Source organism: Diabrotica undecimpunctata, chromosome 3, assembly GCF_040954645.1.
Source record: "Diabrotica undecimpunctata isolate CICGRU chromosome 3, icDiaUnde3, whole genome shotgun sequence".
Lineage (NCBI taxonomy): Eukaryota > Metazoa > Arthropoda > Insecta > Coleoptera > Chrysomelidae > Diabrotica > Diabrotica undecimpunctata.
Genome location: NC_092805.1, coordinates 55,953,593 through 55,978,491, shown reverse-complemented (window position 1 = coordinate 55,978,491; position 24,899 = coordinate 55,953,593). Strand labels below are relative to the sequence as shown.

Sequence of the window (24,899 nt, the reverse complement as noted above, 5' to 3'; positions counted from 1 at the left end):
TTGAAATATTTGTAGAAGACCAAGGAAGATTTAAAATGTGAGAAAACCTAATGAAATTATATAGAGAATAGTAAAAACAACAATTTTACTTTCACATACAAACAATTATATTTACTAATTTGGATTAACGTGACTAAAACTGTGGCTATTTTCATGTACACTTACTTTTGTTTACTTTTCACGCGAATGACTGGAGTTTGATTCCCCTCCTAAGAGAAATTTTTGTTTTTTAAATCCACTACAATAAAATAAAATGATAAACAAAATAAAATAATTAAGCATAAATATAAGATTGTATACTAGTTCGCTCCCGCGGTCAGATTTCAATACCCCACAGAAAAGGGGTATAGGTAAATTCGCTCCGGCCATATATTTCTTAGAAAAGATATCTGAATAATGTCTTCTCAAACTTTGTATTTACCTATTAATACAACACTACCATCATTGTTTAAAAAAGAATGAGTCTTTTTAAACAATGCTACTATAAAACACTACTTCTTACTCAAAAAAATATTAAAATTATAACGATAATACCACTAAAGTATTATGATGTTAGAGCTCATATTCTCTTGTTGAATATTTTATTGGGTTTTTCCGTATCAGAAGTTGCAATTGATATATTTCTTTGAAAAGAGGTAGGTAATTAGTAGTCTACCTGAAATTTTATGATAAGAAATAGGGGTGGTGCGAATCTTAACATTATTACTTTAGTTCCAGTTTGAATGTCGTTATACCTAGTTCATGATGGAGGAATCTGAAGTAAGTGAAATGTTAAGTGAAAAGGGCAAGTCAATGTTAGTTATTGACAATTACAAGTATAACTTCCATAAAATGCTTGCTAATAATATCAAATGTTGGCAGTGTGTAGAAAGACGTTGCAAAGCATTTGTTAAAACTTTAAATATTTGTAAAAGTGTAGTCGAATGTAGTCATAACCATACCCATGAAAGTTTACCAAAAACAGTGTTAAACCGACAAAAATTAAGTAATAGTGTTAAGCGCAAGGCAATGGATGATTTGTGTGAAAAACCATTAAAGTTGATACACAACGAAATTAAACAAACAGGCACTAAAAGTCATACTGTTGAAGATGTACATTTGATTAGAAAAAATATTTATAATGGCAGAAAACAAGTTATTCCCAAAATTCCGAAGTGCGCGCAGGAAATACATGACTCGTTAAACTCCGTGGAAGTGACAACCAACCAAAAAGAACAATTTAAAAAAAAAATTGTTGCTTTTTTTTGTGTATCTAACTTAACATTCTTAAGTAAATTAGAAACAATTTATGTTGATGGAACTTTTAAATACTGCACTAAATTTTTTATTCAACTATTTACAGTTCACGGACTCAAAAATGGATGGACACTATGTGCCGTTCATATTCTTTTTGCTTTCAAATAAGTTAACAAACTCATATGTGACTGCCTTAAATTGTTTAAAGACGGAGTGTCAAAAATTGAACTTAAATTTTAGTCCCAAGGTTGTGTATGCCGATTTCGAAAAAGAGATCCATGCAGCTGAAAGTGAAGTGTTTCCATCTGCGAAAATAAAAGGATGTAGGTTTCATCTCGAACAATCATGGTGGAGAAAAATTCAAAAAGTTGGTCTGGCTACCGAGTATTCAAACGACAATGAAGTCGGACAATACCTTAGATATATGTTTGGTCTACCTTTCCTAGATCCATTAGAAGTAGGTGAGTGTTTTGCTTTAGACTTTAGTGAAATATTACCAGCACAATACTAAGCCGTACAACAATTTGCTGACTACTTGGTGGACAACTATATTTTTGAAGAGGCAGGCTTCCCTTCTGAGATGTAGGTGGAAAACAGTTCATCACTTGAGCGTACAACCAATGCCTGTGAAAGTTTCCATTCTAAATTTAATTCGTTATTTTACAATCTGCACCCTAATATATTTCAATTTTTAGAAGTTTTAAAAGATATTTAAATTGACACTTATATAAAAATACGAAGTTCTGTGAAACCAAAAAAAGTGTACCGAAAAGTACTTATAGAGCGTCAAAAATTTGTTTATCACTAAATAGTGGAATTAAAGCAAAATAAAATTAGTAGATTTGATTTTATCAAATGTATTTCATTTAGATTTCCAGCGAAATAAATGCCTCGTTTTAATTTATATTTGTTTAATTTGTAATGGTAGAGAATATCCCATATTATGTTAGTTTTTACACTTGTATTGCTTTCTTATTATACCTATATTTTAGAATAGCACAAATATTATTTTAGTAATTTTTAAAAACAATTCAAAATTTCTAATATAATTTCTAAATCAATTACTAACATTTTTTCAAAATACATAACAGTAATGAGCGCGCTAATAACCGGCAAAATGACGCAAAAGATGGAAAACACTTTTAGTGGAGATGGGATATTTAGCGATAGAACCTATTCCCACCTTTAAACGTAAGAGTTTGGAAACTACCGCAGTGACAGTGAGACTTTTAGTTGACATCCTCCTCTGATGGGAAATCAGAGAATAGAATCTTAAGGTGGGAAACAGTGAATAGAATGTAAATTTATAGGTTTCTATTGCTAAATTTCTCATCTCTACTAGTTTCATCTCTTTTATCTTACAAATTCATATGTTTTCCATCGTTTGCGTTATTATGCCGGTTATTAGTGCGCTTATCACTGTATTTATATAAATATGTAACTACCAATATTTGATATAATTTCTAATATAAAATACAAAAGCCGCAGTACCTATTTTCCTGGTGTTAATTTTCCTAGAACTTAATAGATAAATACTTAATCCGCTTTACCACGGGAGCGAACTAGGTTATGGTTTTCGGAGCGAACTAGTATGTAATTAAGAGGGTTTTTTGATCTTGGAAGCGAACTAGTGTGCTCCGAAATATAAATACAAGATAATAATAAAAAGGTAAATGATGAATAAATTCTATATTGCATGTAACAAATTTTAAAAATTACTAAAATCATCAAACAAAATTAAAAGAAAAAAATTAAGATTTTTACATTATAACATATAGTAATAACGCGCTATAAGAAGTATTCACTTCTGTTGGCATTACCAAAGTGCCACCTGCCGTTTTTCTTTTGAAACACGATCTTGTATAATAGCTACTAATTCTTGAAATGTTTCTCTAGACATTCTGCTAAAATTGAAGAATTTTTCTTTGTCTTCAATTAGTTCTGTATACAGAATATAAAAGAATCCCCTATTTTTCCTCTTATTTTTTATGGGATTTATCCAATATTTGCGAACCTTTTTTTTATTCATTTTATTATATAATCAGCCAACAGTTGTAAAAAAAAAAATAAATCATCAGCACTCTCATCAGAAAAACTTGCTTACTGCACGTGCAACTAGAGAACATCACAATATAAAATATTTGTCGACAGTTGCGCGACGCGCGTATGTTTGAACCGCTTCTTTGTCAAATTAGCTGCTGATTCGGCGAAAACTGCTTCGTCTATTTTAGTATTTAGATAACATACAATACCGATATTTAATTTAAACTGAAATACTTAAAATAGCCCTACATGACAGCTATTAGGAATATGAATTAGGTAAGTAATTACTTCTGTGTTGAATATGTTCTATTTACCGGTGTAACTTAATGCATTTTCCTAGGTGCTAAATTAAAAAACATACGATCCCGATTAAACTTCTAACTGCCCTGTACCTGATAGAGGTGTAACTCTAAATGTGCTTCGAGTATGATTTTACTCATCAGATAAAATCTATATGTACCTATCGTTAATTTAGTATAACTTTGTGATCATTCAATTTTAAAATCTGAAACGTTTTAGAAAACTTCTTGGAGTATTAAGTATTAATGTTAAATTAGCTAAAAATGGAGATACGACAATTTGACATACAGATTTTTAGTTATAAAAAAAAACCGCTGACTAGTATCCGCTGAAACGATTTTCAAAAAATAGTCATTTTGTTTACATTCAAAACTAAGAGTTTGGATATATATTATTTTTTGCATAAATATCAATTTTATATTGTGTCAAAATTAAAAATTTAATTATAAAAGTTAAAAGGGAAATATTGGCTCATAAATACATATTAAACCAAGAGTCTTAAAAAAATAACATAGTAATAAGAAGTTTAAATTTGCAAAGCTAAGAATGCTTTCCATTCTCATATTAACTTCATTAAGAAAGATACTTTGAAACCATTGATAAATCTGGATCCTTTGACCCCACCAAGAGTTAGACTAACCAATAACTTGAACAGTCGATATCTTGTAGCAAGATTAAGGGAACCGGATACCTTGAAAGCCATTAAACTACATCTTGCTTTTCTACACGACCAACCTGCTTCAGTATGTGACGAAGGATTCACCAACACAAGCTCAAACTCTTTTTGGCTTCCGAAGGACTTCCCACTAAGACTAAAGATCTACGAAAAATCCTTCTAGAATTTAACGATGCCTATGAAATTGGTCCAACTGAGGAGGACTTGTTGCTTTTAGGTCCTTTCTCACTTCGGAAAAAATTATTCACCTACAAAAATCAAGCAAAAGTCACCGAAACTACTATTCCGTTGCCTATCCAAAACGAAATTTTTAAATAATATGACGTGTTCTGTGGGACTAGAAACCTCAAATTATTATAGTGATGAGAACTTTAGCATGGTTCTGATTAATATTTGTTCTATAAGGTATAAAACAGATGAATTATTTTTGTTTCTAGAGGAATTAGGATTTTCCCCGATAGTTGCGGTTACCGAGCACTGGCTTGAAGTTAACGAACATTTTTTGTAAAAAAATGTACCACAATTGCTAGGTATGATCGATCAAGTTCAGCTCATGGTGGCACCCTAATTTTTCCACAAATAATGATTCTCTCCTATAACAAAATGTGACTTTCTGTTATACTCTTAATAAAAATTCTCGAAATTCTAACGTTTAGATAGGAGTTTTTCCGCTCAGAACTTTCGTTAATTCCAAAATTTGTGCTTGATTTCTGGGTAGCACTTTCCCTCTGTGGACGTGATTTTTTAGATAAGGTTGTCCTTATTTTCAATAAGGCATTTCATTTAATTATAATAAAGTCAAAACATCACAAGCCCTGGACTACCAAAGGTATTTGCACATCATCCAAGAATATGCGTTCACTACTGTACATAAAGAAATTTAATAATTTAAGTATAAGTCTTTGTCACTGAATATATCTTCAAGTACAGAGGAACCTATCTAAAACTTATCAAAACAGCTAAAAAATGTACTAAGAGGGAAATGTTACAAAGGAAACTGGGTCCATAATAAACGATCTTCGAAATAAAACTAACACAGCTCAAATATTTTCTCTTCCAAACCCTGAAAATCTAAATGAATACTTCGTTAATGTGAATAAAAATATAGCTGATGTTATATCCTGATCCTATTTCCTATCTGCTTATTTCAAAAAAGGTCTCGAATATATTCTTTATAAGACCAGTTGATAAATCTGAACTGATTGAAACAATCAGTAGTATCAAAAGCAAATCTTCCTGCAGTACTGATGGACTATCCATAAAAATTTTCTTAAATCTCGCAAATAATGTGTTGGAAGTCCTGCTCTTACTAATTAACGATTCCTTTAAAAAAGGTATATTTCCAGAGTGCCTAAAGACAACCATTATAATTCCTCTTCATAAGAGTGGTGAAAAATCTAATGTCTGCAACAATAGACTTATTGTCATACTACCGGTCCTATCCAAAATTATTAAAAGCCCAACTCTCGTTAAAAACAACATTTTATCACAACATCAGTTTGGCTTTTTATCTAATAAATGTACCAGCGATGCATGTTTTCTGTACTACATGAGGTCTCTATCAAATACTAAACCAGGGACCCTCACTAGGATTTCTTTGAGAACCTAATAGTTTGAATGAAAGTTTCCTTAGGGCCGCAAGTACAAGTGGTGGTATTAAATAACTTTAAAACTATATGACTATAATAAAGTTTATTACAAGTTACGTAAAAATAATATAATTATAAATTATATGGACTGTTTTGCATGTAAAAAGTAGGAAAATGTCTTTTACTTGACTCCAGGAATGTCAAGTCCTGAATTTGTTAATTCTTTGAAGTCGACGGGTGAAATCTTTCACAGCTCTCTAGAATGGCATCTATGTTAGCAGGTTGGGAAGAAACTGAAATTATCAAAATGTTTTCAACGTCCTCACTAGTTAGCCTAGATCTGTACTTGTTTTTTATAAACTTTAGCTTACTGAATGTACCTAGATTCACAGACATATGTAGATGCAAAAATACACAAAATTTTCTAAGCACAGTCAATTAAGTTAGGAAATTTGTCATTTTCAACTGCTTCCCAAAACTTATAGTGAGGTTTTTCTTTCTTTTTTTCTTCAAAAATACTTTTGAGCTCTGTATCATTCTGAAGATCAATTAACTCATTTTTCAAATCCCTAGCTTCATATCCAAAAATAAAAAGATGAGCTACATTTGCTGTTGTTATTGCCCATGGATTTTCCACCAAGCGAAATGGTTCTTGGAACTTCCTGAAGTCACTATACTTCACAGATATTTCATTCTTTAGGTCTGCTAACAGCTTCAGTAGGTTAGAAATCTCTTGACTTTCATCTGGATTTTCATCAAACAGTGCTTTAACAGAAGGAAAGCTGGAATAGTCTTCATCTGACAATTCTTCAATATACATATTCAGCTTCTACACCAGTGAAAACACAATACTCATGATTTTCGTTACAATGTTATTGTAGTCTCCTTGCAATTTGGTAAATGTTTTATCCATAATGCTCATTGTATCAGTGAGAAACGCTAGTTTAAGCCACCAACTAAAATTATGAATATCAGGAAACTCTTTATTCCTTGTAGCCAAAAACAGAGTAATCTCATGTCGAATGCTTCGTTCCAAAACTTTACCCATACTCAGCCATCTCACTTCTGTGTGGTAAAGAATGTCCCCATATTGCGACATAAGTTCTTTCAAAAATTCTTGAAACTCTCTGTGGTTTAGTTAATTAGATATTATGGCATTCACAATATTTACAAATGTTTTCATAACACAGCTGAAATTTTCACCAAATTTACCAAATGACTATTTGTCATATATGTTTATTGGAAATACTCGACATCATTAGCACGTGTAAATCCTAATCTGTCGCCTAATTTCCCATGAAATTAAAATGGTATATGTTTTTAGGGTCCATTTATTTTTTCGGACATGCGTATTTACGGGGTCCACAAGGTTTTGAAACATCTGTACTGGCCGGCCAGTACTACTGTGGTGGGGGTAAATATGACTAATGCGAAATGCGGTACAATGCATGGCGCCGCTCTACACTACTGTAATCTGATTAAATACATAAATAGAAACATATTCTAACTCGCAAATTTTGTTTTACTACCTAGCAGTCTGAGGGCTGCGAAAAATAGCTCCGAGGGCTACATGCGGCCCACGGGCCAGGTACTGAGTATGGCTGCACTAAACAATAATCTTTACACTGTCACTGTTTTTTGAGCCAAAGATTTTGATTGTTTAAATCACATTTTGATAAAAAAACTAAATTTCTACGGAATTCGAGGTATTTCGTTGAATTGGTTCCAATCTTACTTGATGAATACGAAACAACTAGTTAGAGCAAATGATACTGACTCTAGTCACAAAAGTATTATATGTGGAGTACCACAAGGTTCAGTACTGGGTGTTCTACTTTTCCTTATCATTTTAAATGACATCACTAACTTAAAAATACTTTTCTTTATAGGTAAAAGAAATAAATTAGACTTACTCACAATCAATTTAATTTTACTATCCAAAACGACCGGTTTCGCTTTCTAAAATTTGCAAAGCATCTTCAGGTCAAACGGTATAAAGTAAATTAAATGCTAAAATTATAAAAAGTCCATATTAAGGTGCTGTCTTATAAAGATATATATCAAAAAAGTTATAGTAATTATGCCAATATTACATGTCTGTGTTGCCTAAAATTGATTTAGCAGACAAAGTAATAACCCACGAATTGGTAAGACATAATCTACTGAATTGTAATAAATTAGAAATAAACAAAATACTACTTAAATGCCGGTACAAGAATTTTTATATAATGATTCGTGATACATAGTTCAAACTATCTAGATAATTACTATAACTTTTTTGATCTATATCTTTATAAGACAGCACCCTAATATGGGCTTTTTATAATTTCAGCATTTACTTTACTTTGTACCGTTTGACCTAAAGATGCTTTGCAAATTTTAGAAAGCGAAATCGGTCGTTTTGGGTAGTAAAATTAAATTGATTGTGAGTAAGTCTAATTTATTTCTTTTACCTATTTGAAATGGACTCACACAAGCAACACATTCATGATACTTTTCTTTGTTCGAGTCTCATCTTCGATATGGCCTTTATTTTTGGGGTTCTAGTACAGTTGCTCAATCTGATGTTATTTTTAAATTACAAAAAGAGCAATACTGTATCTGTTTGGCCTCAGTAGAATAACACATTGCAGAACCTACTTTAAAAATCACGGAATTTTAACTCTTCCCTCTCTATATATTCTAGAAACTGTTTGCTGAATTCGTAAACAACTACATGTTTTTCCAGCAAGACCTAATCATGACAACTGCACCAGAAATTCAAGCTTTGATGTGTATTTTCCGATCCCGTCCGCTGAGTTAGTAAAGAAATCTATATTATATTCGGCAAAGAAAAATTTTCCCTTTGCAAATTAAATCTTTAACTTCTTTCCTTAAGTTCCGTAAATTGACAAAAGCCTATCTATCTATCTGAAAGACCATATTATTCAGTGGAATAGTTTCTTAACGAATAAGAAATTACAGTACGTTTAGGTACAAGCAACAAAATAGTTTTATATATATTTGGATATCACATGCAGCAGCTTAAACTTAGACGTAAACTAGTTCGTAAGATTTTATTATGCAATTTGCAATTTAGTAAAATCTTGAAATGGATTGTATATTTTATTATGTTTTATTTTGTGATATTGCCGATTTATGAAATTTTAGTAAATTTTAATTGTTACTGTTATTTTTTTTATTTTTTTTTAAGCTTGGTCCATACAATTGTACAATTTTCAGTGCATATTTCTATTGTATTCTAAATAAGTTAAATGAAATTATAAATACAAATAACCAATTTTGTAAGAATAAAGCTATACCAGACTACTCATTAGCATATACAGACATACTCAAAAAATCAAAAAATGTAATCAGATTTAAAATTAATCCCATATATGAAGTAGGAAGAAACATTCTTTTATATCCTATTACAACTAAAAGCCTAGAATATGAAAAATAGGAAATTTAATCTAATGAAATATTTTTAGCAAAATATGATGGAATATATAGTAATTCTACTTATGTATATACAGATGGATCTATTGACTCACCAATCCGAATTTGGAATTTATATACCATGCATTAGTTATAAATTTTCATCAAGACTCCATAATTACACACAAATCTGTACATCCGAAATAATAGCTATATATAAAGTTATCTCTGAGTTCATTGAGAAGGAGATCATGAAAGCAGTTATCTTTGTGGATTCAAAAAGTGATTTATCCAAAATTTCTAGCCTCAAATGGGATCAAATGGATTATGTAACCATAATAATCAAAAAACTATTGACAGAAGCTAATAATATGACATTCTCGATAGGAAAAGAATGGGTACCTGAACATCAGGGGATTAAAGGTAATGGAGTAGAAGATAGGTTGGCGAATATTGGGAGAAAATTAAGAATACCATATGATATCAAAAATATTAGTATAGATATGTTTTATGTTACAAAAAACGACATTTTATCACAATTCTACAATGAATGGCATTCCCAAATTAAAGATAAAGATCCAGATTATTGTAGATTGCAGTGTGACTTCCCCGTAAAACCATGGTACGCCAAATGCGGGTATATGGGCAGGAATACTATAATAAATATTAATCGTTTACATAGTGGACATTGTAAAATTCCTTGCTATCTCTACAAAATAGGTAAAACAGAAACACTGATATGTGAATGTGGAACCGTTGGAACAGTGATCCATATCTTCTTTGAATGTCCATAAACAAACAAAAATATGAATATGTATTTGGAATTTTTAAAGGCAGAAACAGAGAGTCCAATATCGTTATATAGTAGTATATACAAATCCTCTGACAAAGTTATCAAAATAATTATTAAATTTATCAAATTCTTTCAAATAGATCTATAAAAAATTTTTTACTTGTCAAAATAAGAAAAAAAAATAAATTCAGAAAATACTGTAATATCCTTATAAAAACGTATAAAACTGGAACATATAAAAATTTACGTATCATTCAAGTATTACCCATCTGTCAATAATTAGTAGTAAACAGAAATTTTGCCCTGGTTGTGCATTACTTCGAGCAAGATGAGCATAAACTTACATGTACTGGGTAAATTACTATACAATCGAAACCCCAAAAAAACTGAAGAAGAAGAAGAAAAATTTAGTTATTCAAACTGAGTCGAGATATCGCTAGTTAAATATAAAATTTAGTTAAAATTATAAAATTAAAATGTTTGCTTCTTTATTATTTATTTACACATTTCCCCAGTCTAGTCAAAAATTTTTACTTAGGAAAGTTGTACAGATTTTTAGTAGAAATATTTTGTATCAAATGTGCCCGTTTAAAAGAGAGTTTTGGATTTATCAAAAACTACAGCACGTTTTGGTGGTTATGGTTCTACTAATGCAAACTAACCTTTAAATAGGAAATGAAATTTGTAAATGTCAAAGAACACGACGTTAAAGATTAAACTATTACACATATTTCTTTGTAAATAAATTATGACAGAATCGAATAAGAAAAGTAGAACAAAAAAAGGTGGAAAAACTCTAACTACTAAATTACCAGACGATATCAAGGAAAAATCATATTTAACTCGTCATGTGGATACTTCAATAGCAATTTTAGATAGCCCTGAAAACGATATTGTTCTGGAATCTCTTTTATTTCTATCCAAATATGCCGATTTATGTCTAATCAATTTAAACTACTTGCAGCAAAGAGGTCTCCTGCAGAAGATTTTAAAGTTATTAGATAGGAACATTTGTATATTAAGACTATGCTTAAGACTTCTGAATATCCTTTTAAGTATCGAAGATGTGATGATCGAATTTGATCAGGAAGAATATGATAGTGATATCCAAAGAATAACAAATTTTTATATTTATCATAAAGATTTACATGTAAAAGAGTTTGCAGTGTCCATTTTAAGTAAAGTTGCCAGCAGCTGTAGAATCACTAGTCTAATTTTCTCATTGGATCTACTACATCCTATACTATCTGCTTTAAAGAGTGTAAAAAATGTTAATTTACTTCAAATGAGTATGATTTTGTTAGACGGATTACTAACAGCCCCAGCTGCCTTATGTATTTTACCAGAAGTAAAAAATTTTGATATTAGCACTATAGTTAAACTGCTCCAACATCCCGAAGGTGAAGTAAACGCACAAGCATTCAAAATCATTTCAAAGCTAACATTTTTTTGTTTGAATGTCTATCAGGTCATGTTTAAGAAAGAAAAAATAGTAGAAAAGATGATGAATGTGGTAATGGATCCTTTACAAAGAGATAATCACGAAATATCAATGAAAATCATTTTAGATTGTATGAATTCCGATGTAACATCTACTTACTTTATTGAATCTTTGGAATTTTTAAAATTTTGTGCTTGGGTAAAAACCTGCGAAAGTGATTATCTTCCAAAGTGTGCTGATATATTTCTGAAACTTTCAAGTATACCTAGCATCAGACAGACATTATTTGACTTATCCGTGGAAGAGTCAATTCTCTATTTTTTAAGAAGTAAAGAAAAATATGTTTTAAATAGAGCTTGTGCAGCAATTTCAAATATGAGCGAGCATCCGTACTGCTGCGATCACATGTTAACAGGAAAAGTGGTGCAAACAATTTTTAACATATTAGAGAGGACCGATGATGAAATAGATCCTCAAAATGAAGTGGCAATAAAAACTTTGTGTAATCTTACCAAAAGATCGTTGAAAACACTACAATTTCTGTTTAAATTAGAAGCCCAACAAAAATTTTTTGAATTATTCACCAAAGGTTTAGCCACATTATCTCCAGAAGCATATCTTAACATCACTGAGATAATCTATCATTTTGTGGTGTATCCGGAATATCAAAAAAGTATAGTTAATTCTAAACTATTTACAGAATTGCTTAAGGCATCACAAAGTGAGTGCGAAAAAGTAGCAGTTCTATCATTGGAAATAATAACGTTTTGTATGGTAAAACCAATATTTTTAGAACTGTTTACTAACTTAAATGGACCAACTATTATTGTGCAACAACTAAAATCGACCACTAATCCAAAATTACGAAACTGTTTGCTGATTCTAATTCATTCAGCTATTTCTAACGATAGTATAACTTTGGAGTTTTTAAAGAATGGTTTAGTTAACGTCCTAAGAGAGTTTTCGGAGGAGATTAGGGAAAGTGCGCCAATTATAGAGACAATATTGAATTTATCGTATAATATATACCTACCTTTAAAATTTTTTGAAACACACCGGTTGGAAATCACTGACAAGCTGAACAACCAGTTTTATTTGATTAATGGATATTGGACAGGTAGTATTAGGGTATTATCGTAAAGAATATTAAAGTATTCTCTATTGTATAATAAATAAACCTATTATGCAAAATAATATATATATATATATATATATATATATATATATATATATATATATATATATATATATATATATATATATATATATATATATATATATATATATATATATATATATATATATATATTAGTAAAGTTTTAAATCTGAAATAAAAATCTTAAGGTGGATCAATTGTACGGCCTAATGTTTTTTTGTGAAAATTTATTCACTTCTTTGTCATATATTGGTCAAACTTCTTACCTACTTAAGTTTAGGATCACTCCCCATAAAAGTGATTCACGCCTTGATTCACGCCAAATATCTTATATTTTCCATAATAATCTTTCTCTTACTTATATTATAAATCTGGGTGATAACTATCATCTCTTACTCAGATCAGAACCACGCCATGTATCAAATTGATTGACCTCAACTTGACTGACAATACATAATAATAATATCTATCTGATCTCTAGTAGATATCACTAAGTTGGTCTCAACTCCATCTTACCACCTTTCTCTGCGTTTTAATGAACGTTACGACATCTGGTTCATGAAAGAGTTTATATAACTCGAAATTAAATCTTTTGGGCCTCTGTCCTTGATCGTATGTAGCTCCGAATATTTTGCGGAGTATCTTGATCGAATATTCCCAGAAGTCTTTCATCTTTCTGCATTAGAGTCCATGTTTCCACCCCATATGTGATGACCGGCCCCATACAGTTGTATGTATTAATTCTAGTTTTTGTTTGGATAGTTCTTGAGTGGAATTGTTTTTGGAGTCCATATGCCCTATTTGTAAGATTTATTCGTCTTTTAATTTCTTATCTTGTTTTATTGGTAGTACTCACTACAAGCGAAGGTATGTAAAGCTATCAACACGTTTAAAAATATGACTTCCAAATGCCGTTTCTCGTTCTTCACTTGTTATAGGATCCTTAGTAACCAACATGTACTTGGTTTCGTCTTCGTTGATGACTAGACCGACCTGTTTTGATGCCGTTTCTAATTCCAGAAAATATTGCTGAACATCTCGCTTGCTACGCCCTATTATGTCAATGTCATCAGCGTTTGCTAAGATTTGTATCGATCTGTTGTGAATAGTACCGCCGTCTCTAATTCGTGTGTCTCGAACTGACCTTTTCAAGGCAATGTTAAATGAAAGGCAAGCCAGGGCATCCCCTTTTCTGAGTCGATCCTTTATCTCAAAGGATCGAGAATTTTTGCTCTGTATCCTACTAATTACTGTTAGTACTCATACTCAGTATACTTAGTATCCATACTCAACTTGCGCCTATGTGTATGGTCAGAATGGTTTTCACAATCTATTGCCTTAAGCATAGCTCCATTCAGTATAATACCAACCTGTTAAAAACAACAACATGTTCAGTTTACTCATTACCTTTGAAAGTAATTGTGTTGTTTGTTTTTTTCCTTTTTAACAATGAGAGATATGCTCTTTTGCATATTCTTTTTGATATATTTCTTTACTGACGACCTAAACTCTACAATTCAGCGTATTGGCAAAGCAATTAACATTTTACATAGAATATATTATGGCTAATTGATATTTTCTTCCCTTCAGCCCTAAAAAGTGAATAAATATTTACTAAAAGGTTTGGCCCAATTCCCCAATATTTAAAACTTTAACTAATTCTTTCTACCTAATCGATTAACTGTTCATATATATATATATATATATATATATATATATATATATATATATATATATATATATATATATATATATATATATATATATATATATATATATATATATATATATGAACAATATGGCAAATTTTTAACTACCGTATACGGTATACAGTATGTGGAACAAAGAAAACAACACTTAACTGTTTAAATATAAGTGAGAGCCAGCCGCCATCTCGAAGGAGTAGGTTTGACTTTTAAACAGTGTTGCTATATTTCTGTTACATATTTCCTTCTAAAATTTTACTGTAATACATGAGTGTAAAATAATATTTAAATCCACTACAGTTCGTTGTAGAATAAAAATTAATATTGTCCCAAAAAAACTTAAATGATGTAGCCATGTAATTGTTATTTTCTAATCGATTCTATTAATTACTTAATTAGTTAACAAATAATATTGCTTTAAGGAATTGATGTGTAGCAACAACGCATTATTCCCCTGACAAGTTGTAAAATTTTAAGCAACGACTTCCCTCACAGTGCGATGCGCCAAGATACATCCGGACATCCGTATATACCGTGTGTAGTTCTTTGTACCTTTTCGAATTTTAAATGAAATTCTTGTAGATTTTTAGCTGTGGTAACTTTAAAATAAAACAGTAATTAACTTAACATTAACAACAACATAAATATTATTTTTATAAGAAAAAAACCAACTAAGAAACTCTCTAACCAATTAAATATTCAAACAAACCACCATTTTGCACTAAACAAAATCCGAATCTATCAACGAATCTACCCGAAGGCAAGTCTCATTGCATTCAGCTGATTTGGCTCTACCTGATTACAGAGTTGAACAATTTTTTCTTGCAATTCTGCTAAATTGGTGGCTCATTCGAATTCATGCCGAGATAAGTTTGATTTTAGCATTCCCCAGAATTAAAAATCCAAAGGTGCTAAATCTGGTAATCTGAGGGGCCATTTTATTGTTCCTCGTGTAGAAATTAATTGTCCAGGGAATGTTTGTTCCAAATCGTTTGTAACTTCAATTGCATTATCTGATGGGCAACCATCCTGTTGAAAGCAGACATCATCGAAGTCGACTGCAAGGTTTCGAATTGCTGGAATAATCTGATTGCGTAATAAATCTAGATACTTACGTCCATTCAAATTTCTTGTAATAAAAAATAGACGAATTATATTATCGCTGTAAAGTCCAGACAACACATTTCATTTCTGTGGGTATTGTGTTTATTTTCCCTAGACTAATAGCGGACGACAGATGGATTATGACGTTTATGGATTGTGAATGAAGATTCATCGGAAAACAAAACATTTTTTAAAAAGTTATTGTTCTCATTTGATTTCTCCATCATAGTTTCACAAGATTCCATACGTTTAAAATAATCATCTGGAAAACGTTCTTGGGTGGTTTGCACTTTATAGCAATTGTATCCATTTCGTTTTAAAATATTTCTTACAGTTCTCTCCTTTAGGTCAACTTCGTCCGCAATTTGTCTAGTCGAACAAGGCGGTAAACAAACTTGAATTTCGAGATCTTCTCGTTCAACAGAGATTTGTTTCCATCGTGGTTGATCCGTTGGACGACATTTCATACAGATATTAATGCAACCGAAATTTTCAGAGTTTTTAATAATTGATCGTACTGATTTCTCTGTCCAAATTGGACAATTTTCAAAAGAAGCAATAAATAACTGTATTATTTCTACAATAGAATGGTTTCCATAATATCATTTCACCATTTGAATCTTTTCTTCTCGAAAATATACACTTGGCGTGTTAATTATTTGTTTTCAACCTTTAACCACCACAGCTAAAAATCAAATAGATGGACCATAAACCTGCTGTACAAATAAGCACCGCCTATTCTTTTGAGAAGAAATCATGCACTCGTAGAGGGTGTACACCGTTTATACTATGTGTCTGTCTACTGAAGTGTGTTATTTATTTAGCTCACGCTATTGTCACATATCAATTTCTCAATTCAGTGTTCGTTGTTAATTAATCAAGTAATGATATAATCGTTTAAAAATAACAGTTACTGTACTAACTTGTATACTTCATGTGAGTTTTGTTGGGGCAATATTAATTTTCATTCTACAATCAACTGTAGTGGATTTAAATACACTACCGAGCATAAAATTAAGGTCACCCCGTAATTTGAATTTATTTTAGAAATTATTATTCTGTTTTAACTATTTTCGGTTGTAACATAGTTTACTAACGGATTGCTTAAAGAAAACAACGTTTTTGTCGTTTAAAGTTTATTAAAAATAATGGAAATGAAGAATTTTCCTTTGATATACTAAATATTGAAAAGGGACAATTTTAATTTGATGTGCTTTTTGTTGAAAAAAAGAAATTTTAAGAACTTCAGTAGCGAGTATTCCCTCCTCTGGCAGTGATAACAGCTTGCAAACAACGAAGCGGGCTTTAGATCAGATTTTGGATCACATTCTGCGGAAGATTATTCCATTCTTGCACCAATATGTCGCGAAGCTCTCTCGAATTTCTGGGGGCCTGCACATGACTCCGTAAACGTCTCTTTATCTCATCCCAAACATGTTCTATGGTATTGATATCTGGACTGCGAGCAGGCCATTAAATCGTGTGATTTGAACCTCGTCAAGATACTCAGTAACTATCCTAGCAGTGTGGGGCCGTGCATTATCATGCATAAATGTTGCGCCGTCTCCAAGAATAACCATAAACGATAAAACATGGTCTACCAGAATCTGTGTCAGTTACCTATGCGCTGTCAATGTCCCATTCTCGATCAAGACTAACTCCGTGCAAGCATCAAACGATATGCCTCCCCATGCCATAACTGACCCTCCACCAAATGAAAGACGCTCGGCAACACATGCTTGAGCATATCTCTCGAATGGACATCACCACACTCTTACACGTTTGTCTGAGCCCGTAACTCAGAATCTCGATTCATCAGAAAACAATACACGACTCCAATCCTGCATTGTCCAAGCCAAGTGTTCTCGTGCAAAATTCAATCTGGCAATTCGGTGTTCACGGGAAAGCGGCGGTCCAGTTACTCTAGTTCGAGAAGATAAACCAGCAGCATGAAGACGTCTCCTAACTGTCCATTCACTTATGTTTACATTTCTCACTTCTTTCAGATGATTTCGAAGAGAAACTGCCGTGACCGTTCGGTTTCTCAAAGCACTAGAAACGACAAAGCGGTCATCTCTAGCTGTTGTAATCCTGTCTCGACCTAAACCAGGTCTTCGAGTAAGCAGACCGGTCTCTTCGTACCGTTGCCATACTCGTTGCACACTCGAGAGACTTACACCAACGTTTCTCGCAGTTTCGCGCTGACCGTGGTCATCTTCTAAGGCCGCCACAATTCTTGCCGCCACAACAGAATTTATGCTTATTGCAATACACTGACAGTGATAACAATACACAAACAATTTGCAATTTACGTTAAAACCATAGAAACAAAAACTGTGCTGATAACGGTTTTTAGGAATTAGGCTAAGGGGCCCTTTTTATCTCAAACGCTTGTCGAAACAACAACGACAACAATTTTTTTGTTTTCAAGAAATCCATTAGTAAACTATGTTACAACCGAAAATAGTTAAAACAGAATAATAATTTCTAAAATAAATTCAAATTACGGGGTGACCCTAATTTTATGCTCGGTAGTGTATTATGTTGAAATTTTGCAACACTGTTTAAAGTTAGATTCGCTACTCCAGCATGCGTGGATTGTTTCTCACTCGTATTCAAATAAATAAGTGGTATCTTTGTTACACATACTGAATAACGTATACGGTACTTGAAATTTGCCATATAGGTATATATATATATATTGCAGTCTATATGAATATTATACCCTAGATGAGTTCCCGTTTCTGGATATTATCCGATGCGAAAATCTTTCAACCATATCATCCATTTACGTTGTGGATTACACATATGACGCCGCCGAGCCAACATGCTCGATCTCGAATATGTCTTTCAATACAATGGATTCCGATGAAAGTAAAAATTATGCAATATCCCCTAATGAGAGATCTTTGACAACATCAAAACTTTTGAGAAATTCAGAACATTTTTCAAAAGTGACTCCAGATTACGAAATTAATTACGGTAGGTGAAATATTGGTATGTAAGTGTCCGCTTTTACGAAATATATTGACTTTCAATGATTGTCAAACATGAAAGATTTCCACTGATTGTAATACATTGTTAATAGTTTTTATTGTTTATGTACAGGCTGGATGAGTTTGATTTTATATCTTCTTAATAATTCTCTTCTCGATTTTTATTTGTTAAAAAATATTATTAAAAGGCAGAAAACAAATAAGATAATTTCACATTTTTAGTTTTGGTACCCTTTGCGTTACCTTTTTTCCAATAATTGTCTTCTTACAAATGTTCCTATCTTCTACAGATGTTGGCGACCACATTGACCCATCTTATTCTATTCACAGCAGCTCGAAATAGATCAGTTGACGTTAGACCAGTCCACTTCCTAAGATTGGACAGCCAGGATATGCGTCTACGTCCAGGGCCTCTCTAATTTTCACTATATTATTTATACTATAATAAATGTCGCTCCCTTTTCCTATTTAAACTTTTACCTAATATTGTTACTTACCGAGTTGTCATGTTAACTCTTCTTGTTTTGACTACTTTATCAGCATATAATTTATTTAAGCATGCGTCTTGTATAAACAATGTTCTGTAATGTGTTTATGTTCCAAAATATTTTTTATGTTGTAACATAATGTCATTAATTTTACTCCCTATCTTTATGTATATATCCTTCATATTTGTGTAATATCAGCTTATGTTTATTTTGTAAAAAGTTGCCAGCTTTTTTTTAGTCGATTCTAAATCATAGCATATTATAGGTTAGTAGCCTATACAGGTCTCCGAGGGAGCTATTTTTTTAAGCAGTCTGTTGTAAACCAGTCGTATCTCAGCAACTTGGCTTATTGCATATATATTACTTACTCATGATATCCATTTTAGGATTTTGGAACCCTGTACCAACTTGCAAAGTTCTAGAAAATGGGTACCATATGTTTTTGAAAAAGGAACATATCAGTGGATTGTTCCTTAATTGTTTGTTTAGTCGTGTCGTCAGATATTTGACCTTTAAAAATCATATAAACAAGTTGAATTTTGCTGAAAATGTCAATTTTGAGACCCGAAAAAATATTCAAAAAAGTTTACCACTCATACTCCTCGGCTTCCCCCTAAAATCCGCATTGCAGGGGGAAAATTCATTTACCAAGAATCTGAAAGTCGTAGAAAAAATGTTTCAACTAAAAAATGTAGCGGAGATAATTTTGAATAAAAATGGTTATTAGCACTTTTTGTGTAATAACTGTTCTCTCAGAAATAAAACTTAAAGCAACCAGCGATATTACATTTCAGTATGAGAAATAAATTTTAAATAAAAATTTTTATCGTTAAACATTCGATATGTAAAGTACAGCTTTTGTATACGAGATTTGTATTTTGACGCAAATGAATTCAGTTTCAATAAATCTTTTTTTATATTTGATATTAATATGATCTTTCCATTATTACAATCTAGTCTATATGACCAATAACCAATTTAATTCTAGCCTAACTTAATCAACACAATCTAAACCAAGTTCCACTTAAACTTTTTCGGACTTTAGTTTAACATTAACTTTGTCAGATCATATGGTTTTGTTCGTTTAAGTCATCCAATCACGTTAGCATTGTCTAAGAGTTCACGAACCTCTGCATTTATGTGCTGATGAAGCCTTTTTTGTAGCACTTAGCTTGTTTTTTTTTGTTACCTTAGTGATGGTTTCTATATTTAAGTCTTTATGGAGGTAATCGTTACGAACATACCAGAGAGCATCGACTATGCCTCAAAGTACTTTGTTCTAGGACCTTTCAACTTGAGTTCTTCTTGCTTTTTCTTAACATGTGTTTTCCATCTCAATTTAGCGTCCAGTGTCCTACTCAGGTATTTAGCCGTATTGACATAAGGAACTGTATGGTAAGGATGATTGGTATATATATGGGTTCATGCTCAATATTTTTCTTGGTAAAATTTAAATGTGCTGATTTCATTTATTTAATTAAATACTCTATTTGTTTGTCCACTGTCGACAATTGCATTCTGTAACTTATCTGTTGATTAAATTACGTTGTCACCAACAGCCATAGTTGCCGTATTATCAGTAAACGTAGCTGCAACATTTTGCTCTAAAACTGGCAGGTCTGTAGTATACATAAGACATGGGACGGGTCCCAGTACACTTCTCTGTGGTACACCTGCACTAATTATCCTTAGTTCAGAATAAGCATTTTTCTGCTTAATCCTAAAGTATCTCTGTCACAAATTTAATATGAAATTAAGATCTTTGAGTATTGAACAGGAAGGGCCATTTTTATTCTATGCTCCAATCTTTCGTGCCAGACCTTGTCGACATCCAAAAATAATGCTGAGCAAACCTTTTTTCTTTAAGTGATCTTTCGATCACGGGCGTGATCAATTATAGATTGCTGTTTTTGGAATCCGATGGGGATGAGTCGTCTGTCTTCGATAACAGGTTTCAGCCTCTTAAGCAAGAGCTTTTCGAACAGTTTTGGCATAATCGGTAGCAAGGATATTTTCCGATACGACGTCATTTCATGTGACGGTTTGCATGGTTTTGGGATCATGATGATCTCAGCTACTGTCCATAGTTGTAGAACATAATTTAAACGAAACGATGCGGTAATTAGATTGGAAAGTTAAACCAGGGCCTTTCTAGGTAGCTTCTTAAGAACCTGCCCAGTTATCAGATCATAGCCGGGAGCCTTTTTGAGATTACCATATATTACCAGATATTTGAGAGAGGGATAACCATATCATCTTGTCGAACAACTTTAGAACAACTGGGAGAGATATATCTATGTCTACTATATGGTAGGAAAATACTTTCAAGGTAGTTTTCAACTACTATGCTTTTTGTTCGTTATTTTTCGCCCAACCTCCTTATTTATTTCTTATAGAGGACGTTTGCATAATTGGTCTTTTTAAATTCTTGGTGGTCTTCCATAGCGAGTATTCAGTACTACAATCAATGTCAAATGTATTAGGAATTATTTAATGGATTCATTCTTAAGTTTCCTACTGTCTCTCTTTAGTTTTGAGGCAAGTTGGTTACTTTTGTTCTATCTTGTGGTGCTCTGGTTATTTGCCATTTTTTCTTGCTCTCCTTTTTTTATAGAATAATTCCAAGATTTCCTTATGGCAGTTTTTTCCTTTCAATATTCTTAGTAGTTCAGGGATATTTTCTCAGGCCGCTTGTTGAATATTGGTATTATATTTTTCTACCTCAGTGTCCAAGGCTTTTTTTAGTTTTTAAGGATACTATCAAATCAATTTTTTCTTCTAGTGTAATTCTAAAGTTGTCTTAGTCTATTTTATTGTTGAACAACACAGAGTTGTAAGGCTTATGAATGATATTTTCATTTCATTTCATCGACCTGTCGTAGTAGAATTTTCATTGTTAGAGCCTATTCTTTAAACCTATTATATGAAATTTCGATTTTGTGTTTTGGCAAAAAATATAAAGCATTTGAAATATGTCTAAAAAACGCATATTTTATAAACATTCGCATTACAAACAATCGCACATCACGGAAAGTGTGTCTATGAAAACGGTATTGGGTGGAATTTGTAGCTGAAGTTATGTATATTATTTTGAAATGTACTTGTCTCATCGGAAAGAAGCAGTTTTAAACGTTTTAGATAGTTTGTAATGTAAAAGTTTAAATTTAGCGTTTTTTAGGCATATTTCAAATGCCTCACATTTGTTGCCAAAACCCAAATTAGAAATTTCATGTTATAGGTTTTGAAGATTAGGCTCTAACAATGGAAATTGTATCACCAGTCACCAGTCAGTGACAGTGATAAATTTTATTTATATCATAAGAATCTTAATACATGGCAAAAATCGCTCAACATTTATTTAATTAACACCCTTATAAAAACTGATTTTATTTGCAACAAAATACCAAAATTGTATACAAAAGCTACACTCTTTACCTTTAACACGCATTTGGATTTTTGTCGTAGGAGACTCTGATTAAAAGGTATTAAATTTTTACTGTCAAGTTAATACAAATTTTATTTAAAATTGATTTCGCGCGCGTAACCTATTCAAAACCGCCGTTTGCTTCAAGCGTTGCTTCTTAGAGAACGGTTCATTCTACACAAAAACTGCTAATAAATATATTTGCTTAAAATTATCTCAGCTACATTTTTTATTTGAAACATTTTTGTAAACGTGCAGATTCTTGGTAAATCGATTTTTTCATTCTCCCTCCCCCCAACTTCCACGGTATTTTTAGGGGGAAGCCCGAGGGTAGAAGTGGTAAACTTTCTTGCATCTTTTTTGGGGTTCCAAGGGTGCCAAGATTGAGATTTTCAGCAAAATTTAGCTTGTTCGTACGATTTTTTAATATTTTTTAAAATATTTTATTAGTGGCATTTTCGTCTCTGACGGCTGGAGTAGTGAGTCAGTTGTCAAATCGTTTTCTTATTTTATAGTTGGTACAGATTGTTAATTTAATTAAAAAATCTAAAAAACTACCGTCATATCAGTTTCCTATCACATATATACTTTTCACAAAAATTATCAAAAAAAGACTGGAGACTGAGTTAGACATATCGGCTTAGAGAACAATCTGGATTTAGATCTGGCTACAACTCTAACGATCACTTATTAGTTAGAAAGAAGAAAGAAGAAAGAACCTGATATAGAAAATCAAAATAGTCAAAGTCATAGCCAACTAAGTAGAATATTGCGTGTTTTTATTAATATTCAACATACCAACAATATTAACTACTTAAATGTTTTGATATCTCATCCAATATTAACAAATTAAGCATTAGTCTAGTTTATTATGTATTTTTTTTTGAAAATTTATTTTTGATTAAATATTTCCATGGCCAACCTAATAAAATTTCACCTAGTTGTTGTTGGTTGTTGTCAATGTTTAGTACTGATTACGAATAACTCACAACGTAATTATGCTTTAGGTAAATTTGTTCCACCCTGTCAATATGTGTGGCCCTATTTGAAAACGTTTTCAAAGTAAAACTGCTGGGATTTTCCCATTAATTTTTGTTTTCAAAGTATTGTCCGATCTATGCTCCAACTTTTACCTAAAACCTTTTATTCATATCACTTATAACAAAATGAGTAATCGGATCTCCATGTACTAATGCCGCACCTTATATGTATTAAATATCAGGTTTTGGATTTTTAAGACTTGCCAAATTTCGAAAAAAATACATGAAATAATTTATTTAAAATCATTTCAAATTTTTTGTCAAGATCTCGTAGAAAAATATTTAAAATTGATTTAAGGGACTTGCTTACTTCAAAAATATTTTTATCCATATAGAGCCTTGAAACTGATTATTTTGCGCTCTTTCTGTAAATAATTTATAACCAAAAAACCTTTCTTTAAAACTAAAAAAATCTAAAAAGCTTCCGAAAAGAAAAAGTTGGTTTTTGCAATTTATTTAAAAATATCTGTTCTGCAAAACAAATTCTGAACACACTTTGCGTAGGTGAAATCTTGATTATTATTCTCGTTAATGTATATGAAAGAATAGGGAGTTTTTAAGCCCCTTATTTCAGTAACGTTAAACGTTATACGTTATTCTGCTCACGCAACAGAAAAATAAAGGATTACTTTATTAGGGGATAAGGTATTCCCTTATTTAGGTAAAGATAAGGTTAACGTTATTAAGGGATTACGTGTTTGTAATATTGTCAAATGCCATATATCTAAATCATAAAAAAAAGAAAAAAAGTCTTCTTCTTCCTACTTTATAAATAGGCAAAATGCCTGTTTTATTTCGGTTTTTAGCCTCAATTGACGTTGTCTGACCATCTTTTCCTCGGTCGTCCTAATGATCTTCTTCCATTTGGCGATTTGTCTCTTGCTATTCGTACTATTCTATTTTCTGTCATTCTTTCGATGTGTTGATTCCATTCCACTTTTCTTCTTTTGGTCCACGCGTTTATTTCCTCTATACCACATCTCGCTCGTATTTTCTCACTTCTTACTCTGTCTCTTAAAGTTTGGTTTGTTATTTTTCGTAAAACTTTCATTTCTGTTGTTTCCAGTAGTCCTTGTGTTTTCGCCGTATCTGCTCTTGTTTCCGCTGTGTACGTCATTATCGGTCTTATTGGTGATTTATATATCCTGGTTTTTGTTTCCATTGTGAGGTATTTGTTACTCCTGATTGTGTTGGTGACATCCTGCTGCTCTGTTTGCCATGTTCACTTGTTTTTGTACTTCTTCTTCCACTTTTTCGTAGCTTGACAGTTTTATTCCCAAGTATTCAGTTTCCATCACTTGTTCTATTATTTTGTTATTTACGACTAGTTTACATCTTCTCGGTTCCGCTGATATCACTATCGTTTTAGTTTTCTCTGTTGAGATCTCCATGTTGTATATGAGCGCCGTGTCTTGGAATTCTTTAATTAATCTTTGTAGGTCATCTTCATTTTCGGCTGTTATTATGGCATCGTCGGCGTAGCATATTAT

General features: G+C 31.9%; 2 protein-coding genes across 3 annotated transcripts in view; both read left to right on the top strand.

The window, feature by feature from the left end:
* Window positions 1-24,899, top strand: part of LOC140436823 (kinesin-like protein KIF19) — a 234,969-nt gene that overhangs the window by 25,885 nt on the left and 184,185 nt on the right. The window lies entirely within an intron of this gene.
* The window catches only part of LOC140436822 (uncharacterized), a 29,811-nt gene continuing 15,649 nt past the window's right edge, over window positions 10,738-24,899 (top strand). The window contains exons 1-2 of one of the 2 annotated variants that reach the window (XM_072525948.1): window positions 10,738-12,612; window positions 18,192-18,443. In XM_072525948.1, the coding sequence (XP_072382049.1) occupies window positions 10,803-12,612; window positions 18,192-18,443 (2,062 nt within the window). In that variant the 5' untranslated portion in view covers window positions 10,738-10,802. The remainder of the gene's footprint in view (window positions 12,613-18,191; window positions 18,444-24,899) is intronic. The other variant, XM_072525949.1, reaches the window with a different exon arrangement.